Genomic DNA, 19834 nt, shown 5'->3' with positions numbered 1-19834 from the left:
CTGTGCAACCCACCCCTTAGAAGATACAGAACATTTCTATCACCCCAGAAAGGTCCTGCCTGCCCCTTTCCAGTTAATTCTCCTGCCTCCAGGGTACTGAAGGGTCTAAGCATATCATGCTGCCTCTTGAGAGGACCCCTCTGGCTGCAGCGGCGGCTCAGAGCTAGGCCTGAGACCAGCAAGGAGAGAGTACTACACAGGCCAGGTGCGAGAAGGCTGAAGCGCAGCGAGGTTGCCTAGCAACCAGCAAACCCGGTCGGAGCCTTGACTGCTCCTCCCTGGCAGAAGGGAGGCCCCGCCCCACCTCACGTCACGTCGGGGGGCGGGCGAAAGCTTCTTATTGGTCTGTTCTCCGGAAGCGACGGGATTCGGAATCTCGCCCAAAGTCGGCAGCGCGTGGAAGCGCGGTGCGTGGCGTTGGCGCGTCGCCCGGGGGGGCGGGGGCTTGGTAGGGTCGTGTGGCGGGCGCTCGCACCCCTCCCACTGGAGCGAGGGTCCCTCGCGCTGAGCCTCAGTTTCCTTTCTTTGCAGAGGCTGAGCGCGCCCCACACCGGTTACTTGGGGCCCTGCCGCGCCGCCCCACTGCCGGCCTGGGTTGACGGGAGCGGGGAGTCTCAGCAACTGGGACGGGACCGAGGGGGTTCGGGAGTGCCCACCGCCCCACACCCGGTGCTTGACTGACGCTCCCATTCCCAGGACCCCCGCGCGGGCCGGGATGTTCGTCCTGGTGGAGATGGTGGACACCGTGCGGATCCCCCCGTGGCAGTTTGAGAGGAAGCTCAACGACTCCATTGCCGAAGAGCTGAACAAAAAGTTGGCCAACAAGGTACTGGACCGACGGGGTCGTGGACGGGCCTTGGCACGGGAGGGCCCAGCACTGCCCACCTGCCCGCTGCAGGCCTCGACTTGGTCATGACAAACCTTGGCCTTGGGCAGGTAGCTTAACGTGTCGGACCTCGGTTTCTACACCTGTACATGGGATGGGGGGTAATCCACCTGCACATGGGATGTTAGAGGGGATCAAAAAGGGAACTGGGATTGAAAAGGGTCATTGTAACTGGGAGGTGCTGGACTCTACACTGCCAAATTACTTTGCAGTCTTGCGCAGGTCACTTACCTGCTCCGGGCCTCAGTTTCCGTTTGTAAAATGGAAATCATGGTGGCTGTGTAACCATGCGTTGTTTTTGTGGAGATGGACAGTGGTTTAGAGTTCACTCTCAGGAGGTTTATCGGTTCATTTCTGCGAAAAAGTATTTGTGCACCTTTTATGTGCCAGGCTTGCATGCCTTAGTGCTAGTGAGTACCTAGTGCAGGGCCTTCCCACTGCCTTCTCTGTAGTAACCCTCCCTCAGTTACTCTGTGTCATTATCACTCTTTCCTTCTTAGCACTTATCAGCACTATTTTCTTATTTGTTTACTTGGTTACCGTTTTCTTTCTCTCTGCATGAGGGCAGGGACTTTTGTCTTTTTCCTCAGTGTCCCACATATTTTGCCGGAGCCTGGCATACAGTAGATGTTCTGTAATTGTCTGTTGATTGTATGAATGAAGCAGACAAGGTTCTGCTGTGTCGTGTGGTGGGAAAAGCAGATATGAATGAGAGGGTCCCACAGTTGAGTATGTGATGACAAGTTGAGGAAGACGCTGTGAAGGACAGGCACTTGCGAGCCTGTGGAATGAAGGAGAACTCTGCCTACGATGAGGGGCAAAAGAGGCTTTGTTAGGGATGTGGTACTTGAGTTTGAGCTGAGATCTGATGCTGAGAAGAGGAACTAACTAGGGGATTTATTTTTGAAGGTGGGAGAGGGCTGGGCAGAGAGAAGAGCTGGGCAGGCAAAGGAAATAGTATGTGCAAAGACCCTGTGGCAGGAGGGACTATTTCACCCATCATGACATGGAGGAGCCTGGTGTGGCCTAGGCAGAGGGGGAGAGAGAGGAGAGGGCAGACTGGGAAGGTGGCAGGAGCCAAGGCACACAGAGCCTGAGGGACATCATGGTGGTACTGGTCTTCATCCCTAGAACAGCAGGAGGTGATAGGCTGAGAAGGAGTCAGCAAGAGGAAGGTTGGCTGGCTTTAGACAGGAGGCCAGTCCCTTCGATAGAGGCCGAGGTCATAGAAGGGAGGTGGACAGATCTGGGGAGCTGTTGGTGGAGAGAACTCATGATGTTCTTAGTGGATGGCTTGTGGTTACTTTGCGAGGTAGAAGGCAAGGGGGTCTGTGGAGGGACCAAGTGTGAGCATCATGGAGAGAAGAGGGGCGAAAAGCCCAAGAAGGGAATGTAGTCCCTTTGGGATACAAGTCCTTCAGTGACCTGTTGAGACAAGTCTTCTGTATTTGAGTCATTTGTTAAATTTTTTTTTTAAACGTTTTATTTATTTTTGAGACAGGGAGAGACAGAGCATGAACAGGGGAGGGTCAGAGAGAGGGAGACACAGAATCTGAAACAGGCTCCAGGCTCTGAGCTGTCAGCACAGAGCCCGACGCAGGGCTCAAACTCACAGACTGCGAGATCATGACCTGAGCTGAAGTCGGCCGCTTAACCGACTGCGCCACCCAGGCGCCCCTGTATTTGAGTCATTTGAGTGGAGGCTGCACAAAGAGGTCCATGGTCCAGCCAAGGGCACAGATCTTGTGCTGCCAAAGCCAGCCAGACTCTATGCCTCATTGTGGTGAGGTCTGGCCAGGACTCTGAGCCCTCTGAGCTTCTTGGTATTCCTTGAACAGTCCTTCAGGGTCTCTAACTGGGAGGTGATGACGCTGGTGGCAGATAAGCTGACACCAAAGGGGTTCAGTGGTTTGAAGCACCATGGGGTGGGGATGGGGGCATGGGATGCTCTCTGCCCAGTCTCAGGGCCTTGGCCGTGCCTCAGTCCCTGTGGTCACTGGTGTATGTCTGATACTTTGTGAGCAGAATAGGGATTAACCAGGACTCTGACACTCACTCTGAGCTCTAGTATAGACCTGGAGACTTTGGGAAGTGTAGTTTTGATCAGGGTCCCCTCCCAGTGTTCCTCACTGGCAATAATAGTGATCTGTGGGTTGACTGTTATTATTTCCAGCATGTGAGCCAGGCACTGGCATAGGGGCTTCACATCCATATGTCTCTTTATTTATCGAGCCTGCAGCCTGGTACATTTTTGCAGATGGGGGAAACTGAGGCTCGGAGAAGTGACCTTGGAGGTCACACAGTGGGTGGTGGAACTGTCACTGTAACCTTGATCTGCCTTGTCACCAAAGGCCCTGCTCTTTCCAGAGCTCCACATTCTTCTGAGGCTCCTTACCCATGGTTACCTCACACCGTGCCTCGACTCCTTGCTAGCTATAAAATGGGGATAATCCTACCTGCCCTGGGTGGGGAGGGTCTCAGGAGAGAATGCTGGGGAGCTGGGCCTCTAGGTCACTGTGTGTGTGTGTGTGTGTGTGTGTGTGTGTATGCATGCGGATGCACACAGGTCGTGTACAACGTGGGGCTCTGCATCTGCCTGTTTGACATCACTAAGCTGGAGGACGCCTACGTGTTCCCAGGAGACGGCGCGTCACACACCAAAGGTGGGTGCCCTTTCCTCCTCGGTGTTGGGTTTCTTGGGGTTTGGGGTTTGGCTGTGGGAGTCCTGGTCTAGGGATTGGGAGACCTGAGGCCTAGTCCTGACTGCCAGGAATTGACTGGGTGACAGTGGGCAGAATCCTCCCCTGTCTGGGCCTTGGTTTCCTCATCTATAAGAAACAGTGCACAGGGCAATTCTTGAGGCCTCTCTGGCTCTGAGATTGTGGCTGTGTGTCTGTGCCCCCTTTGGTCTTGTTTATTACTGAGCTCTGCTCTGCCTGGCCCTCTAGCTGCTCAGTCTGGTGGAGGGTGGCCAGACAGAGATGAGGACACTTGGAGTAGTCATCGCTGGGTTAAAAGTGTGGAGAGCAGAGGTGCCTGACTGGCTCAGTCAGTAGACTGTGCAATTCTTGATCTCGGGGTTGTGAGTTCGAGACCCATGTTGGGCTTAAAGGTGACTTAAAAATAAACTCTTCAGGGGTGCCTGGGTGGCTCAATCGGTTAAGCGTCAACTTCGGCTCAGGTCATGATCTCACGGTCTGTGAGTTCGAGCCCCGCGTCAGGCTCTGTGCTGACAGCTCAGAGCCTGGAGCCTGTTTCAGATTCTGTGTCTCCCTCTCTCTCTGCCCCTCCCCTGTTCACGCTCTGTCTCTCTCTGTCTCAAAAATAAATAAACGTGGGGCGCCTGGGTGGTGCAGTCGGTTAAGCGTCCGACTTCAGCCAGGTCACGATCTCGCAGTCCGGGAGTTCGAGCCCCACGTCAGGCTCTGGGCTGATGGCTCAGAGCCTGGAGCCTGTTTCCGATTCTGTGTCTCCCTCTCTCTCTGCCCCTCCCCCATTCATGCTCTGTCTCTCTCTGTCCCAAAAATAAATAAACGTTGAAAAAAATAAATAAATAAATAAACGTTAAAAAAAAAAAAATAAACTCTTCAGAGGCACCTGGGTGGCTTAATCAGTTAAACATCCGACCTCGACTCAGGTCATGATCTCACAGTCTGTGAGTTCAAGCCCCACATCGGGTGAGCTAGAGCCCCGCTCAGGGCTCCACTCTCTCCTTCTCTCTCTCTCTCCCTCTCTCTCCCTCTCTCTCTCTCTGCACTTTGTGGGATTCCCTCCCTTTCCCTCTCTCCCTGCCCCTTGCTCGCTCTCACTCTCTCTCTCTCTCTCTCTCAAAAGTAAATAAATAGGGCCGCCTGTGTGGCTCAGTTGGTTAAGCATCTGACTTTGGTTGAGATCATGGTCTCACAGTTTGTGAGTTTGAGCCCCTCATCGGGCTCTGTGCTGACAGCTCGGAGCCTGGAGCCTGCTTCGGATTCTGTGTCTCCGTCTCTCTGGGCCCCTCCCCCACTCCTGCTCAGTCTTTCAAAAATAAACATTAAAAAAAAAATAAAGCAAAAATAAATAAATAAAATTTCAAGAGTTTTTTTTTTTTTTTAAAGTGTGGAGGGATGCCTGGGTGGCTCAGTCAGTTAAGCATCCGACTTCAGCTCAGGTCATGATCTCGCAGTCAATGAGTTCGAGCCCCGCATCAGGCTCTGTGCTGACAGCTCAGAGCCTGGAGCCTGCTTCAGATTCTGTGTCTCCCTCTCTCTCTGCCCCTCCCCTGCTCATGCTCTGTCTCTCTGTCTCAAAAATAAATAAAAACATTTAAAAAAAAAAGTGTGGAGAGCAGAGGGGAGTGCATCTGTTTCCTGGGGAGGAGGCTGGTTGAGGGTGGGGGACTTTTGACGGGCACTATGGACATAATGGTTAAGCGTGGCCTCTGCATTTGAATTCCGTCTCTGCCGCTTATTTGCTATGTATCCTGTGCAGAATATATAACTTCTGTGCCTCTGCTTCCTTGCCAATAGAATGCAGTTAACAGTAGATTTTATATTACAGTACTGATGTGATGATTCTACTGACTTCATATGTGCAAAGATCGTAGGACAGGACCTTGGTTCTTCTGGACTGGCTTGGCCAGTAGGGTGTAGGGCGGCCTCATGTGACTGGCGGCTGGCAGGCTAGTTGGTGGGGAGGGATGGCTCATCTCTGCTGCCTGTGGTCTCATTTTTGCTTAGGGGACACTGGGCACCATAGGGCAGCTGGAGCCCCCAGGCACCAGCCACTTTTCAGTGTCTGCTTCTATCCCATTGGCCAGAGCAGGTCACATGGCCGAGGCTGGCGTCAGGGGATGGAAAAATAGCCGCCACCTCTTGCTGGGAGGAGCCAGAGTCACATGGCAAAGGGGCACGCACCCTAGGAAGGGAGGGTTGGTTACCAGACCTGGAGGTGTACCGGGAGGGTCACCTTGGCTACAGCTCTCGGAGAGGGAGTGGGGCATTCTTCACTCTCCTCCCTGGACCCCACCAAATCAGAAGCAGAGGGCAAGGGGGCCACTGAGGTGGTTCGGGGCTAATCAGTGTCTGCGTGCGGCTCAGACCTGCTGAATCACAGTCTCTGGGGGAGAGACTGCAGGCTGTTTTAGCAAGTAGCCAGGTGATTCTCCCACCAGGCCCTGTGTGAGGAGCCCTGCCCTAGCCCATCCTGGTCAGCCTCTGGGCACAGAGGTGTCGAGCATTCTAGAACGTGCCATGAGGCTGCCTGATGCTGTCTGGGATCCAGAGACTTCATTAGTTCACAGAGATGTTAACTGCTCTGTGGGCAGCCCTAAGAAACGGGCTGCGTTTGTACCGACTAGAAGCATTTAGCAGAAAAATAAGACGGTGATATAAAACAAAACCAGGGGCCTCTGTTTACAAAGAAGGATGCCCTTAAGCTGAGCCCAGTTTCTGCCTTTAGCTGGTGGTCCAGGTGGTAAGAGCCACCAGAACTTGAAGGAAAACTGGGAGAAAAAAAGTTAAAATTGAGGAAATTCTGTTCTTTCATTTTGTTGTTTCTGCCACTTAGTGTAAGATTTCCACTTCGGGTTTTCATTATCCCCCGCCCCCAGTTCACCCTGGACCCCCTGGTTCTTTGGGAATGAGGTGTGAGGATTAGGGCACTGGGCTAGGCATGTCACATGGACCTGGATTTGAATTCTGGCTCTGACCCCTCTCTCCCCTGCATACTTTGGGCACGTATCTCTCCACCTCTCTTGGCCTGGGCTTCCTCATATGTAAATGGGTTAACACTCGCAGCTATAAAGCTTCTTGCGGTCCGCCAGGCATCATGCAGGGTGGCATTTTATGGTGGGGATTGGTTGCCATGCTTTAAGGCTGATTCTCGACTTGCCCCATTTCTGCTGCCCCCCCCCCCCCCCGCCCCGCCACTACCTCCCCCTGGGCTGTGGCCAGGTGTGCCGAAGGAGGCCTCAGCCTTTGCTTTGAGGACTCTTTTTTTTTTTCTTAATCCTGAGAGAGAAAGAGGGAGAGGATCCCAGGCGGGCTCCTCGATGTCCGTGCAGAGCCGGACTCAGGGATGGAACCCACAGACCATGAGATCATGACCTGAGCTGAAATCAAGAGTTGGACGCATAACCGGCTGAGCCACCCTGGAGCCTCTGGAGGACTCTTTTTTGCTCACTGCCTTCTGCTTCTTCCTCCCCCCCCTCTTCCCCCTCCTCCTCCTCATCTCCCTCCTCATCTCCCTCCTCATCTCCCTCCTCCTCCTCCCCAGGCCAGATTGCTTTCCCTCTCGACAGTAAGTGTGTATAAGATGTCAGCCTTTGGGATTTGTGACACTGGCCCCAGTTGTCTAGCCTCATCTCTTGTCACTTAGGGTACGTTTACCTGGCCCCAGTCCCATGTTCTGTATGTCCCGCAAGCCGACTGGACCCGGCCTCCCTGGGGAAGCCTCTCTCGACCTGCCCCACCACCCTGCCCCGCTGGGAGCTCCAGAGCAGCCTAACTTCATGCCACCATTTCTTTTTTCTTTTTCTTTTTTTTAAAGTCGTGATAACATACATATAACATAAAATCGACCATTTGAACTATTTTTAGTGCACGGTTCAGTGGCACTGAATACATTCACATTGTTGTGCGACCATCACCAAACTTCTTCATCTTCCCAGACTGAAACTCTGTCCCTATTAAGGATTCACTCCCCATTCCCCGCTCCTCCAGGCCCCGGAAACCACCGCTGTACTTTGTCTCTATGAATTTGAGTATTCCAGGTACCCATATAAGTGGAGTCACACAGTGTCTGCCCTTTGCAGAAACTCACGTGCACCCCGAGGGAGCCCCGCTTCTCCTGGGACAGACTTTGCCCAAATCTGCACCTGACAACAGGTCTTCCTCTCAATGATCCCGCAGACCCACTCTTTCTGACTTTCCAGGCCTCCCGCCTGCCCACTGAACACCCCTGGAACTTCAGGTGGGGCTCTTGGGAGGCGGCTCGAAAGAACACTGTCCCTCCGGCTGGTCTGTGGCCTCCTTTTTAATTGAAATCTAATTCACATATCGTAAAATTCACCCTTTGAAAGCTTAGGATATTCACAGACCGTGCAACCATCACCACTGTCCAATTCCAGAACATTTTCATCCCCTCAAAAAGAAACCCGTACCCATCAGCAGTCACTCCTCATTCTCCCCCTTCCCCCAGCCCCTGGCAGCTGCTGATGTACTGTCTCTGGATTTGCCTATTCTGGACATTTCACATAAATGGAATTACACAGTATGTGGTCTTTTGTGACTGGCGCATTTCATGTAGCGTAATGTCCTCAGGGTTCGTCCATGTTATGGCAGGTATCAATACTCCATTGCTTTTTAATACTGAGAAGTATTCCATTATATGGATAGGCTACATTTTGTGTATCCATTCATCTGCTGATGGACACTTGGGTTGGCCACCATATGCTTTTGGGTGTAGTTGTTCCAGACTGGAGCGCCCTGGGCACAAGACCACATGCAATTCTGCCCCCATAAGCCCAGTGCCCAAACAGGCCCTGGCACAGACTTGGTAGAGGCTCTGTGGGGATTTGTTAAACTGAACTGAATGTTGGGTCAGATGGGGGACAGGGTTTTTCCATCCTGTGGCTAGATGACCCTTGGCTGCCCTCAGCTGCTCTCCGCAAGGTCAGCAGGAGGCTCTCATCACAAGGAGGGGAGGGGATACCAGCTGCCCCCTCTTTTCCCATGCTTCCTGCCTGGTGGGGCCACGGAGAAGCAGCCTGGCAGCGAGCTGGGGGCCCAGTAGGCCCTGCTGTCCTCAGTGCAGTGTTGGAGACCAGGCATCTGAGGGTGCTAGTGGCAGAAGCGTGTGTCTGGGGATGAAATCTGTCCGAGGAAGGCAGATTCCACCCTGTGGCCCTGCCTGGTGGTCCAGGAGGCCTCGGAGTCTTCTGTGGCACAACAGGGCAGAACGGCTGTGTGGCTATGAGTATGTTACCCAGCCCCTCTGAGCTGCTTCTCCATCCTGACAATGGGGAAGCATGACGCTGATATGGATGCGTTGTGCTGGGCATGACCAGCAGGAAGTAGCCTCGTGGTTATTCTCTAGCTCCGGCGGTGTGTTTAGGCCAGTGGTGGTCACCTCCTTTGGGGCTTTGAGGGGCAGGAGTGATGAGGTAATAGTGGGCACAGACCCTACCTGATGTTTTCCTAGGGGTCTGGTGAGTGGGGAGCACTAAGGCAGGGCCTGAGAACCCACAGAGGGCATTTCTGTTGCGTTATTGCCTCTGCCTCCCCCCACTCCCCCTCAGTTTCAGGGCATTTTTAACATCATGTTCCAGGTCAGAGCTATGCCTGGGGCAAACTTTCCAATCAGAGGGAGATGGGGAATTTGTTTCCAAACCTGGCTTCCTTTGCCAATTACTTCCGCCCTTTTTAGAATTTAAGGGAGAGAGTCTAGAGGAAGGGTGGGATTGATTCTGGAGTTACCCGTGGCCCAGAATCCGGGTTTGTCTAATGGGTTTGGGGGCCAGCCCTCACTTCCAGGGCTGCCGCTGTTGGCCTGTTATGGGGGCCATACTGTGGCCTTGTAGGGGGCTGGGTCTGGGTCCAGGGGCACTGGGTGTGGACTGCCCAGCAGACTCCTGGGTGGCCAGAGGGCCTCCAGGTCAGCAGGCTGGCCAATGGGGTCAACACTGGAAAGCCTGGGCCGCCCCAGAGCGGCCGTCCCTCACATGCTTGCTCGTTACCGACCTCCTTATCCTTTTTTCATTTCCAGTCCATTTTCGCTATGTGGTGTTCCATCCATTCCTGGATGAGATTCTGATCGGCAAGATCAAAGGCTGCAGCCCGGAGGGAGTTCACGGTAATGGTGGCCCCGACTCGTCACACGAGGCCTGGGAGCACATTGGGGCAAGTGGCCAGGCCAGCAGGCCTCCCTTCAGCTTCTGTCTGAGCCACACAGTCAGGGGAGGGGTCAGGAAAGCTCATGGGTGAGGGGAACACACAGCCCCGTCGTGCTCATGTAACCATGAAGACCTTGGCCAGCTGTGGGCCTTCCCTGTGAGGCCCTAACTCAGCACCTCGGGTTGGGCACTGGAGCTGGTGGAGGGGACTTGGGGTCCCAGGCGCCTCCTGGTCCCCGTTGTGTGTGGTGTCCGCCATGGGTTTTGGTGGCTGCTCAGGCCGTGTAAGTGGCATCAGCAGAGGTGTGGGGCTTTGAGGTGGGGGAGGCACTCAGATTTCCATGCCAACAACTGCCTCTGTCCCACGCTGTCACTTTCTTCATTTCTTCCAGTCTCTCTAGGGTTCTTCGATGACATTCTCATCCCCCCAGAGTCGCTGCAGCAGCCAGCCAAGTTGTATCCTCCCAAGGTTAAAGCGGGTCACAGGGGGCTCAGGTGTTTCCAGAGGACAGTCCCGCTCCTTGGGGTGGCCCTGGCTCCTGTGATCTGATACTGCTGACCTCCCTGCCCACCCCCCACCCCCCCCCCACCCCGGGCCTGCACATGTGCTCTGGAAGCGCTGGCCTGCCTGTGCTTCCCGTGCTTATGGTGTCCACACGCCTGTGCTTCTGTCTGGGCCGTCGGGCCTGGTTGGGTAGGTTGTGCTCTGTAGGTGGCATGCTATTCACTTCCGGTTCACTTTGCTTTGGGTGTCGTCTCCGGGATCATATCAAAGCTTCCCTCCCTGGAAAGGTTTGCCCTGCTTGGCTCACCTCCCCTGGTATGCAGACAATACCACTGGCTGACATTTGAGGGCTCAACTGCCTGGGCCTGTGACGGGTTGTTTCCCTCTGCTGGGTTCCCCCAGCGCCGTGCCCCAGCCCTTCCCCTGCTGCGCTGAGTGGTGTTTCTGCGGGTTCTCGTCGAGACTGCTCACCGGAAGGGACCCCGTCTTGTCAGGACTCTGTCCACAGTGCCTAGCGGGGGGACCTGACACAGAGGGGTTAAGGCAGGACCCTTTGCAGCATCGCCACTAGAGGGCGCTGTGGCCCCTCGGTGTGCACTGAGGGAGGGGTTGGGCTTTGTAGGGAGTTCGGGGGTGCTGCTGCCCTCACCGGATGGTTCATCAGATCCGCTCTGCCTGGGCCTCTGCGGGCCAGGGGCAGGGTCTGTGTGTGACTCCAGAGCTTGTCAGAAAACCTGGCCCTGCCCGGCTGGGCCTCTTGCCGGCCATGGGCCCTCAGGCACGTGACCTTCCATCTGCCACGTCTGTCCTCCTGAAAACTGGGAAAGTCCTTGTGCTGTGTGTGGGTCATGGTCGCGCGGCATGGTTGGGAAGGGGTGTGGAGTCGCACTGCACAGAGGGCATAGAACAGCTTCAGCCAGCACTCCAGGACCAAGTGTGCAGGTCCTGGGGAAAGCACTTTATTACCTCCACCACGGCCCTGTGAGGGCAGGCCTTGCTACAATTCCTGTTTTACAGATGGGGACCTGAGGCACAGAGCTTGGGCCTGGCCCCGGTCACAGCTGGCGGAGCCGAGATCTGAACTTGGCAGTTGGACTGAGAGGACACCCAGGCAGGGAGAGGACCCCAGGCAGCAAGAGGCCCTCGTCCTTCCTGCCTCAAGAGACGGGGGACCCGCTCTGCCCTTGAGCCTCCTTCCTGCCCTGAGGATGTATGTTCCCAGCCAGGGCCCTGGTACCCCAGCGTTCCTGCTCTTCACTGTGGGGCCCAGGGCAGGCCCAACCTTGCCTTCTGCACATGGTGTGGGCTTGCTTTGCCTGGACCTCCCAGCCACGGTGATCTTCTGGGATTGGATCTTCCTGGGGGCGGGTATTGTGGGAGGAACCCCCACCCCCACCCCCACCCTCAGGCTCTCCCATGCCCGGTTGTTGCCTTGACCCTGCACCCCGCCCAGCGACGAGGCAGAGCAGGTGTGGGTGTGGGAGTACGAGACGGAGGAAGGAGCGCACGACTTGTACATGGACACCGGCGAGGAGATCCGCTTCCGGGTGGTGGACGAGAGCTTTGTGGACACGTCCCCCACGGGGCCCAGCTCGGCAGAGGCCACCTCTTCCAGTGAGGAGCTGCCAAAGAAGGAGGCTCCGTACACGCTTGTGGTGAGATGTCCTGACGCCGCTGCCAGAACCGTGGGGATGGTGTGGGGACAACCCAGGTGGTGGGGTGGCGGGGGAGCCGCTTCTGAGGGCGTTCGCCCCGGGTTCACCGCCTCGAACCCCTCTCCCCGCAGATCAGGGTGCGGGTCCCTGTTTGGTTGTTAGGCGGTCACTTCTCCCTGGGGAGCCTGTTTCGCAGGTCACAGGCCAGGGCGTCACACCCGTGAGGTGACGAAGCTGCCGCGGCTGTCGGGGAAGGTGGGGTCAGGCTCCTGACCGCAGGAGGGACAGGGCCCAAGTTGGGTGACAAGGCTGCCCAGCAAGACGAGGCCAAGGGAGAGAGACCAGGGCAGGGGTTTGGGAGCGAACCAAAGGTGGGGCGTCAGGGACGGGGGACCCTCGGTCAGGGCTGTGCCTGTACCAGACCCTGTACAGACGTGAGGTGGCAGGGGAGCTGCGACCAGCCAGATCTGACTTGGGTTGTCGTCTTCCCTCATGGGGTGAGAGTGTGATGCAGGACAAAGCGGGACACGTTTTGGGGGCCTGCTAGGGGGCTTTTCTGGTCTAACGTATGCTGCAGGTTGTTCACTCAGGGGTAGCCATTCTCTGTCAGGGCCATCCCCTCTGCGTGTATTTGGAGGCTGGGACTTTCTGGCAGGACTCAGCGCGTGTCCGGGACTGGCCTGCCGCTGCCCGTGTTTGGGCAGGCCTGGCGCGAGGAAGGGTACCTGACTGAGCCGAGGCCCTGGGGCAGGAAGGGTGCGCATGGGCTGTGCTCCTGTACGGCAGCTGGGGGCGCTGGTGTGGCTCCTGGGTTTCCCCATCCCCCGGCCGGTGTGTGCATGTGTCACCAGCGTTCCCTCTGCCGGTGCCAGGCGCCCGGAAGGAAGGGCCCCTTTGCCTCCTGTGTTTGTTCAAGCCCTTGAGGTGGCTATGTGCCTGTTCTCTGTCTACCCCTGGCAGGGATCCATTAGCGAGCCAGGCCTGGGCCTCCTCTCCTGGTGGACCAGCAGCTAGCCCTGGGGCTGGACAGACCCCCACCCCCACCCCGCCGTCCGGGGAAGGAGGTGCTGCTGGCCATGGAGACAACAGCAGCTTCTGCAGGTGCCAAGGAGCAGAGTGTGTACCCCACCGGACTGTCCCCTCCCTCGCCATCCTGGCCCTGTTTCTGGAGCTACCCTGAAGTCACTGCTCCTGTGGACTTCTGCCTCTTGGTGACAGCAAAGACGTTTAATAAATAAGGGCAGCATTAGTCAGGGAGGAGCCGCCCTTGTCTCCGTGATCTAAGGTAACCACGTTGCCACAGCTGGGACAGCATGTCCTTCCTCTCCCCAGATGGCTGCTGGAGAAGAACTCCCCCTGATGGCAGGACGTGGTGGTGAGAGATCACTGGCCTCATGGGCTCTGGGCCGGCCTAGCTCGGTGGCTCCTAAGGTCACCAAGAGAGGCTGGCCTGGGGCAGCTGCCAGCTGTTGGTCGGAGTCTTGACCTTTCAGGGATGACCATCTTCTTTCCCACCAGCTTTTGGAAGGTGGGGGCCTGGGCTTAGCTGGCCCAAGGTCAGGGATGGTGACCATCCATGTCGTCCCTCCCACCAGAGGCACAGCTGTCACTTCCAGACCCTGGCCGCGCCAGGAACACCCTGTGTGTCAGCTGGTGATGCCAGATCCTGGACGAGGGCGGACACCACACCGTTTACTCAGCCAAATGGCTTTGGCAGGTCCCCCCTGCCCTGTCACTCCCTCGTGCACAAACCGCACGCTTGTTCTGTCGGGCAAGTCTTGTGCTGAGGAAGGGACCTCCGCGGGGCCTGCCTCCTGCTCTGGTCTTTCAGCTCACACAGGCACCGAGCATGGAGGCGGAGGTACTGCCGGTGGACGTCACCCCAGGGACAGCAGCAGCCGCGGAACGGTGCCCGCCGCCACCTGGGGCTGAGGGGCAGGGAGGGGACAGAGCACGTAGTGGACTAGCTGTGTGACCTCGGACGAGGTGGCCTCTAAGAAGGGGGGCTGTGCCCCGCCTCAGGGTGTTTGCAGGGCTGACTCTACGCCCAGGGGAAGTGGAGGCTCCTGGCACACGGGGAGGTGGGGGAGGCCGCGCTGTGGGCGGAAGTGGGTTAGGGCAGGGAGGCGGGGCTGAGAAGCAGCGCGAGTTCCGCCCCGTGTGTCCTCCACCGCAGTGGCAGGTGTGCCATGGCGTGGCTAGCGGGAGCCTCTGCCGCCTGGCCACGAAGACCCAGCCCGAGCCCTGGAGTTGGGGACGATCCGGACACCACCACTCACACACTGGAACAGTCACTGAGTCCGTATTCTTATTTTCCTCATGAGAGCGAAAGTTTCTTTAAAATCTTTCAGCCACCAGTGAAATGATGAGGCGGGAGAAATAACTTTAGACGGGAGTCTTGTCATCAAAAATAAATACAGTTGCATGGAGTTGTTCAAGATCTGAATTAGACAAAAGAATGTTCCAGCCCCCTGCCTTCCCATTTTTAAAGAGCCCTCCCCCAGCTCACCCACCCACCTGTGTGTCCCTCGGCCGGCTGAGGGAAGGGAGGGCAGGAGGCCTGACCACACCATCTTGGAGCAGGAAGCCAAGGCCGGAAGGGGGCAGATCCAGTTCTGATGACGCACTGACTGCACCGGGGACCCCGGAGCGGGGTCCAAGGAGTAGGCAGACAGGTGGCATGGCTGGACCTTACTGCTGCTGCAGCTCCTTCATCCTGTTCAGGGCGCTGCCGGCACGGAACCACTCGATCTGGGTCTCGTTGAAGGTGTGGTTCAGGAGGATGGTCTCCTGAGTCCCGTTGGGGTGCTTGATGATGCATTTCAGGGGCTGTAAGAGGAGGGGGAGTGGCTCTTAGGAACACGACCCTCGATTCTGCTGGAGGGTCAGAAAGGTAGGGTGCCCCCAGAGTGGACCGGCAGGCAAACCGAGGTCTAGGCCAGGTCTGAGCTGGGGTGGCCGTGGTCAGACCCGATGGTAGAACTCGCGGGGCCTAGCGAGCCCCGCCAAGCACAGGCTGTTGGCCTCTGACTGCCAACCTGAGCTAATGAGTGAGGCCTGAGCTTGCTCCACCCTCGTCTCTGAGGAGACACTTCCTTTCTGGGGGGGGAGGGGGTGCTTGGAGAATTTAAGGGCCCTACCAGCTGGAACAAAGGCTCATGGGAGGAAAAAGGGGGATGAGAAGTGGGCATAGAAGGAGGGAAAGCAAAGTGGCTGTCCCCGGCCCACCCTCCTTTCCTGGCTCCCCGACCTTGCCAGGAGCGAAGTCTTTCAGGCCCTGGATGGTCAGCTTGTCCACAGGGTGAATCTTATTGTAGTCAGCCGGGTCAGCAAAGGTGAGGGGCAGCAGGCCCTGCTTCTTCAGGTTGGTTTCTAGAAGGCAGAGGGCACACTCAATCCACAGATGGCAGAGCCAGTCTCTGTTCCTCTGCACAGGGAACCTCACCAGCCAAGAGAGCTTCCTTTTCTAAGCCCAGTGACAGCTCTGGGAGAGGCCCCTAGTCTTGCCATCCGGGGTCCTTCGAGAACCTTCTGCGGGTGTGCTGGTTTGTGTCTTGGCCTTCCTGACATTCACAATCAGAAAAATCCTCTGACCATGTGCCCTGGATTTCAATTGCTTAGGTCTGCAAGTTTGGAAGCAAGACTGGGGCTTCCCGTGACGGGAAGCTGTGGGCATCACTCTCAACACAACTCAGAAGGGGTAGAGACTATGGTGGAAAACAGGAGCTGGGGACACGGCTCAGTAACCTGGCATGTGGCTCCAGGCCTGACTCAGCCACCAGCAGGTTGGGTGACCTTGGGCTGCCAGTAGGGGAAGCGGGCGTGGCTAGACCCCAGGCTCCAGCTTACCATGGATCCTGGCAAAGCTCTTGGTGATGATGGCCCGGCCCCCGAGGTGGCGAGGCTCCAGTGCTGCGTGCTCCCGGCTCGAGCCCTCCCCGTAGTTCTCGTCTCCAATCACCACCCACCGGATACCATGTTTCTGTCAGTGAGGAGGGTATGAGAGAGAGGAAGACAGTGGTCCCTTGCTGCTGCCCCTGGGCTTCCTGAAGCTCAGAGGCCAAGAGGCTAGAGAGGCCCCTCCTTACCTGTTCCCCAAGGAAGGGCTGGTGAAATCAGAGGTGAATTAGGCCCAGACCAGGCCCTGAGGGGACAGAGGTGACCAGACACAGGCCCTGGCTATCTGCAAGGGGCCTGGGGAGGTGGCGCGACCTACCCATCAGTGCCCAGCATAGAGGCGGGCTTTTGGGGGAAGGCCACGGTATGGGATTGGAGCCCAGAGCAGGCGTATATGGTGAGAATGACACAGGACCACCCCATGGCACCAGGGCATCCTTCAACTGCAGAGCTATTGGTGTGGAGTCCTGGAGAGCACCCCCCTTCCCTGCACCCCCACCCCTGCCCCTACGGACTGGGACCCACCTTGTAGTAGCGGGCAGTGTCAGGGACAGGGCCAAACTCCTGGGTGACAGCATTGCGCACGGAGTTGGCCTTGCCATTTTCAACGTTGATGGCACCAATGAGCAGATTATTGGAGATGTTGTCCAGGTGCCCACGGAACTTGAGCCAGGGGCCGGCAGCAGAGATGTGGTCAGTGGTACACTTCCCTTTGACCTTGGGTGGGGGACAAGAGAGGACTAAGGTCAGGGCATGGTGCATGCGTGAGAGGTGGATGAAGGGAGAAGCCCTCCTAGAGGCCGGTGGCTGGACCCGGGAAGGGGGACAAGAACAGCGGGTCTGCAGCCCTGGTGCTGCCACACTTTGTCCATGGGGCTCAGGCAAGACCGTCACCCACCCCTCGAAGGCCCTGTGCTGCTCAGGGGCTTGTCCAGGACAGGGCACTCACAGGGACAGAGGCTGGACAGGCAGGACAGGAATGTCTCTGCTCACTCACCCTTCAGATGCCCAGGCTGGAAAAAACTACTGACCTCATGCTGGACACAGAGGAGCCCGAGGATGTGGCCTGCTCCTGGCTGGTGACCAGTTTTATCTATCATGTGGGCTTAATACTGGCTGTGTCACTGCCTGGCGACTCTTAGTAAACAGGATGAATTCATGTCTGACACGGGCCTAAGGCCTCTAGCCACACCATGAAGCCTTGTGTCTGCCCAGCTCCCAAACACAGGCCATACCAACTGATGCCCAAGTGTGGGAACTGAGGAGTCGATGGCTTTTGGAGCCTACCAGGTCAAGCTAGAGGCGTGGAGACCTGCTGTGCAAGGTCACATGTGCCCTTCTTGCTGCATCCACTGCCCATGGCTGCCAGAGGTGGCCCTCACCAGCTGCAGCCGATGGCTGCGAGCCCTGGACACAGCTGGCCAGATCCAGCTCGGCCTGGCACGGGGCAGCGGAGAAGGAGACACAGAACTGTGGATGCCCCGGCTCCTCTCTCCGCAGCCACACCTCTCTCTCTCCCTGCCCCCACCCTAGTCCTGACCTTCCTCCCTGGGGCCCAGGGAGAACACGTGGTTCCACAGCCCTTCCTGCTGCCAAGGGGAGGGCCCCTGCCAGGCTGGGGCTGTTCTCCCCCGATCCCTGCCCCATGTCGCTGACCTTGATGAGGATTTGCAGGTCCTCCAGGTCTTTGCCATCCCACTTGTCAAAAGGCTCCAGGAGCTGCAGGCGCTGGCTGGTGGGGCTCACGTCCACTCGCTGCCCGCTGCTGTCCTTGGGAGGGTGCTGGTAGGTGTCCTGCCCAGGGTCAAACTCCTGCAGGAGGAGGCAGGGACACGTGCTGGGTGCCTAATTCTCCGTCCTCAAGCAGACAGGCTCTTGTAGGCCCCACACCTTCCCCTCCAGTGCACAGAGCTGCCTCATTCTTGCTAACTGTGCCATCCTGCCTGCCCAGGATGCTGGCATGCTGGGAAGGAGTGTCTTGGCCACAGAGCAACCGGCAGGGGCCCGAGGCAGGCCTACAGTGGCTAACAGCACCAGGTGGCAGTGCCTGCTCACCGCTCGGGGAAGCTCGTCTGCATCTGGGGCCTCCAGCTTGAATTTCTTGCCATCCTTGCCTGTCAGGAAGTCCGTCTCTGGGTTGAACTTGAGGGTGCCCGCAATGGCCAGGGCTGTGACAATCTGTAATAGAGGTGGCCCACTGCTGCTTAGTACCAAACACCACTCCCATCCCCCACCCTAGCGGGAGCCCAGACATAAACTGAGAATGGAGCCCACGTATATCTAAGATCTCCACAGTCAAGTCCTCCCGACAGAGGCCAAAACTGCAACGTCATCTCTGAGAATGTGGGCTACTGGGCCTGGCCCTCAGCGCCCTCCTCAGGGATAGTCTCTCCCCTCAGGGGCATGAGCCCTGGCACAGGAACGATGCTGTGACAAGAATGTTCCTAAATGGGCAGCTGAAGGGGCACCTGGGTGGCTCAGTTAAGTGTCTGGTTTCAGCTCCGGTCATGATCTCACGGTTTGTGAGTTCGAGCCCCACGTCAGGTTCTGTGCTGACAGCTCAGAGCCTGGAGCCTGCTTCGGATTCTGTGTCTCCCTCTCTCTCTGCCTTTCCCCCTCTTACACTCGGTCTCTTTTTCTCAAAAATAATTTAACATTAAAAAAGGTGGGGGGGAGCTGAAACAATGGAAGGCACCACCTTTGCACTCATTTTTAGCAAGCAAAAGTATTTCTGGAACACTCCTTTAAAGAGACAAGAAAGACTGGCTGTGCTCAGACAATGGCGCAGGCCGGGAGCGCTCGGCTCAGTTGATGTCCGTCATAACAAGAGGCCACCTTCCCAGCTTGAAGACAGTGCAAGTGCTTTCTAGACTTGCTCACGGAATGGTGACAGGACCCCGGGGCACAGAGAAGGAAAGTGACTCGGACAAACCCATTTGGCCAGGAAGAGGCAGGGCAGGCGTTGGTCCTGGGCAGTCATTCCAAGCTCCTGCTTATGACCATAACTGGGCCAAGCAAGCACTTGGGGCGTCTGAGACCTGAGGGGGCCAAGCAGGGAGCCCTGAGGGAGCAGGATGCTTGGGGCCTGTGGCTCTTGGTTTGCGCCCAGACAACCTCTTGCTCTGTGATGCCAACCCTCCCTCAGCAGCCCCACAGGGTCAGACGCCTTGTTGCAGGCTCCATTTTCCCCACTGACCAGCCAGGGGTAGGTCCCCAGAGGCAGTCCCAGGCTATGGCTGGGCTGCACAGTCTCACCTCTGGGGACGTGACGAAGGCATGGGTCTCAGGGTTTGCATCATTGCGGCCTGTGAAGTTCCTGTTGTAGGAGGTGACGATTGTGTTCTTCTCCCCCTTCTTGATGTCCTTTCTGCCAGGTCAGAAGAGACAGGGTTAAGCGTGTCTGCCTGCCTTATGACACAGGAGGGGAAATGAAAAGACCCTGGAATAGTCACCTTCTCCCTGGGACTCACGCATACAGAGCAGGAGGGAACCCGGGAGATCGTGGCGGTTTGCCTGAGACCACACCTAAGACAGGGAGAGCCCAGACCAAGGCCTGAGTTTCCTGACCTGGGGCCATTGCCTTTCAAATGCTTCCATCCGGGCTCCTGGCTGCATCTGGCTTCAGCCAGGTGGCCAGTCAGTCTCGTGGCAGGGCTCTTCCTCTTGCTTCCAGACCAGCCTTCTAGTCCTGCCTAGAAAAGTCTCCTAGTGTGCAATAGCCCCTGAAGCTAGAGGCCTGAGTCTCTTTTCTCCACCCAGTAATGTTTCCCTTCAGCATCTGGCACTCGGACCCCAGGACACAAGGGGTTGTCTTAACAAAGGTGCGCCTCTCACCTGTCCCACTGGCCAATGCAGGGGCCACAAGCATTGGCCAGGACGATGCCGCCTACTTCCCTTAGGATTTGTGCCTGCAGAGGAGAGAGCAGGATGGGGAACTGTCAGGGGCAGGCTAATGGCTGACAGGAAAGGCTGGGTGGGCAGCCTGAGTGCTGAAGAGCTGTATCCGAACCCCGGGGCAG

At 57.1% G+C, this 19834-nt stretch overlaps 2 protein-coding genes across 4 annotated transcripts in view; one reads left to right on the top strand and one right to left on the bottom strand.

Annotated features, from left to right (window-relative positions):
• Positions 1 to 287: 287 nt before the first annotated feature.
• Positions 288 to 14347, top strand: POLR3H (RNA polymerase III subunit H). 2 transcript variants are annotated; one of them, XM_015077865.3, is made up of 7 exons: positions 288 to 407; positions 532 to 826; positions 3453 to 3549; positions 9632 to 9718; positions 10151 to 10214; positions 11717 to 11918; positions 12879 to 14347. In XM_015077865.3, exons 2-7 carry the CDS (start codon positions 716 to 718, stop codon positions 12930 to 12932), a joined length of 615 nt encoding a protein of 204 aa, XP_014933351.1. In that variant the 5' UTR covers positions 288 to 407; positions 532 to 715; the 3' UTR covers positions 12933 to 14347. The 2 variants fall into 2 exon arrangements, with proteins under 2 accessions (XP_014933351.1, XP_014933350.1); XM_015077864.3 differs by having other exon boundaries at positions 333 to 407; positions 697 to 826.
• ACO2 (aconitase 2) overlaps positions 14205 to 19834 on the bottom strand; it is a 55109-nt gene continuing 49479 nt past the window's right edge. For both annotated transcript variants that reach the window (XM_027070628.2, XM_015077863.3), the window contains 8 exons: positions 19650 to 19723; positions 19071 to 19182; positions 17871 to 17993; positions 17472 to 17627; positions 16341 to 16532; positions 15768 to 15900; positions 15169 to 15290; positions 14205 to 14747 (listed from right to left, as the gene is read on the bottom strand). In XM_027070628.2, coding sequence (XP_026926429.1) covers positions 14610 to 14747; positions 15169 to 15290; positions 15768 to 15900; positions 16341 to 16532; positions 17472 to 17627; positions 17871 to 17993; positions 19071 to 19182; positions 19650 to 19723 — 1050 coding nt within the window. In that variant the 3' untranslated portion in view covers positions 14205 to 14609. The remainder of the gene's footprint in view (positions 14748 to 15168; positions 15291 to 15767; positions 15901 to 16340; positions 16533 to 17471; positions 17628 to 17870; positions 17994 to 19070; positions 19183 to 19649; positions 19724 to 19834) is intronic.

Source organism: Acinonyx jubatus, chromosome B4 (assembly GCF_027475565.1).
Source record: "Acinonyx jubatus isolate Ajub_Pintada_27869175 chromosome B4, VMU_Ajub_asm_v1.0, whole genome shotgun sequence".
NCBI lineage: Eukaryota > Metazoa > Chordata > Mammalia > Carnivora > Felidae > Acinonyx > Acinonyx jubatus.
This window is presented reverse-complemented; position numbering and strand designations above follow the sequence as displayed.

What these genes read in the sequence shown, in the direction of transcription:
- POLR3H (XM_015077865.3), top strand. Translation starts at nt 716, where the DNA reads ATGTTCGTCCTGGTGGAGATGGTGGACACCGTGCGGATCCCCCCGTGG. An exon ending in CGGCGCGTCACACACCAAAG is followed by an intron (nt 3,550 to 9,631) that starts GTGGGTGCCCTT and finishes TTTCATTTCCAG; the next exon opens with TCCATTTTCGCTATGTGGTG. An exon ending in CTGCAGCAGCCAGCCAAGTT is followed by an intron (nt 10,215 to 11,716) that starts GTATCCTCCCAA and finishes CACCCCGCCCAG; the next exon opens with CGACGAGGCAGAGCAGGTGT.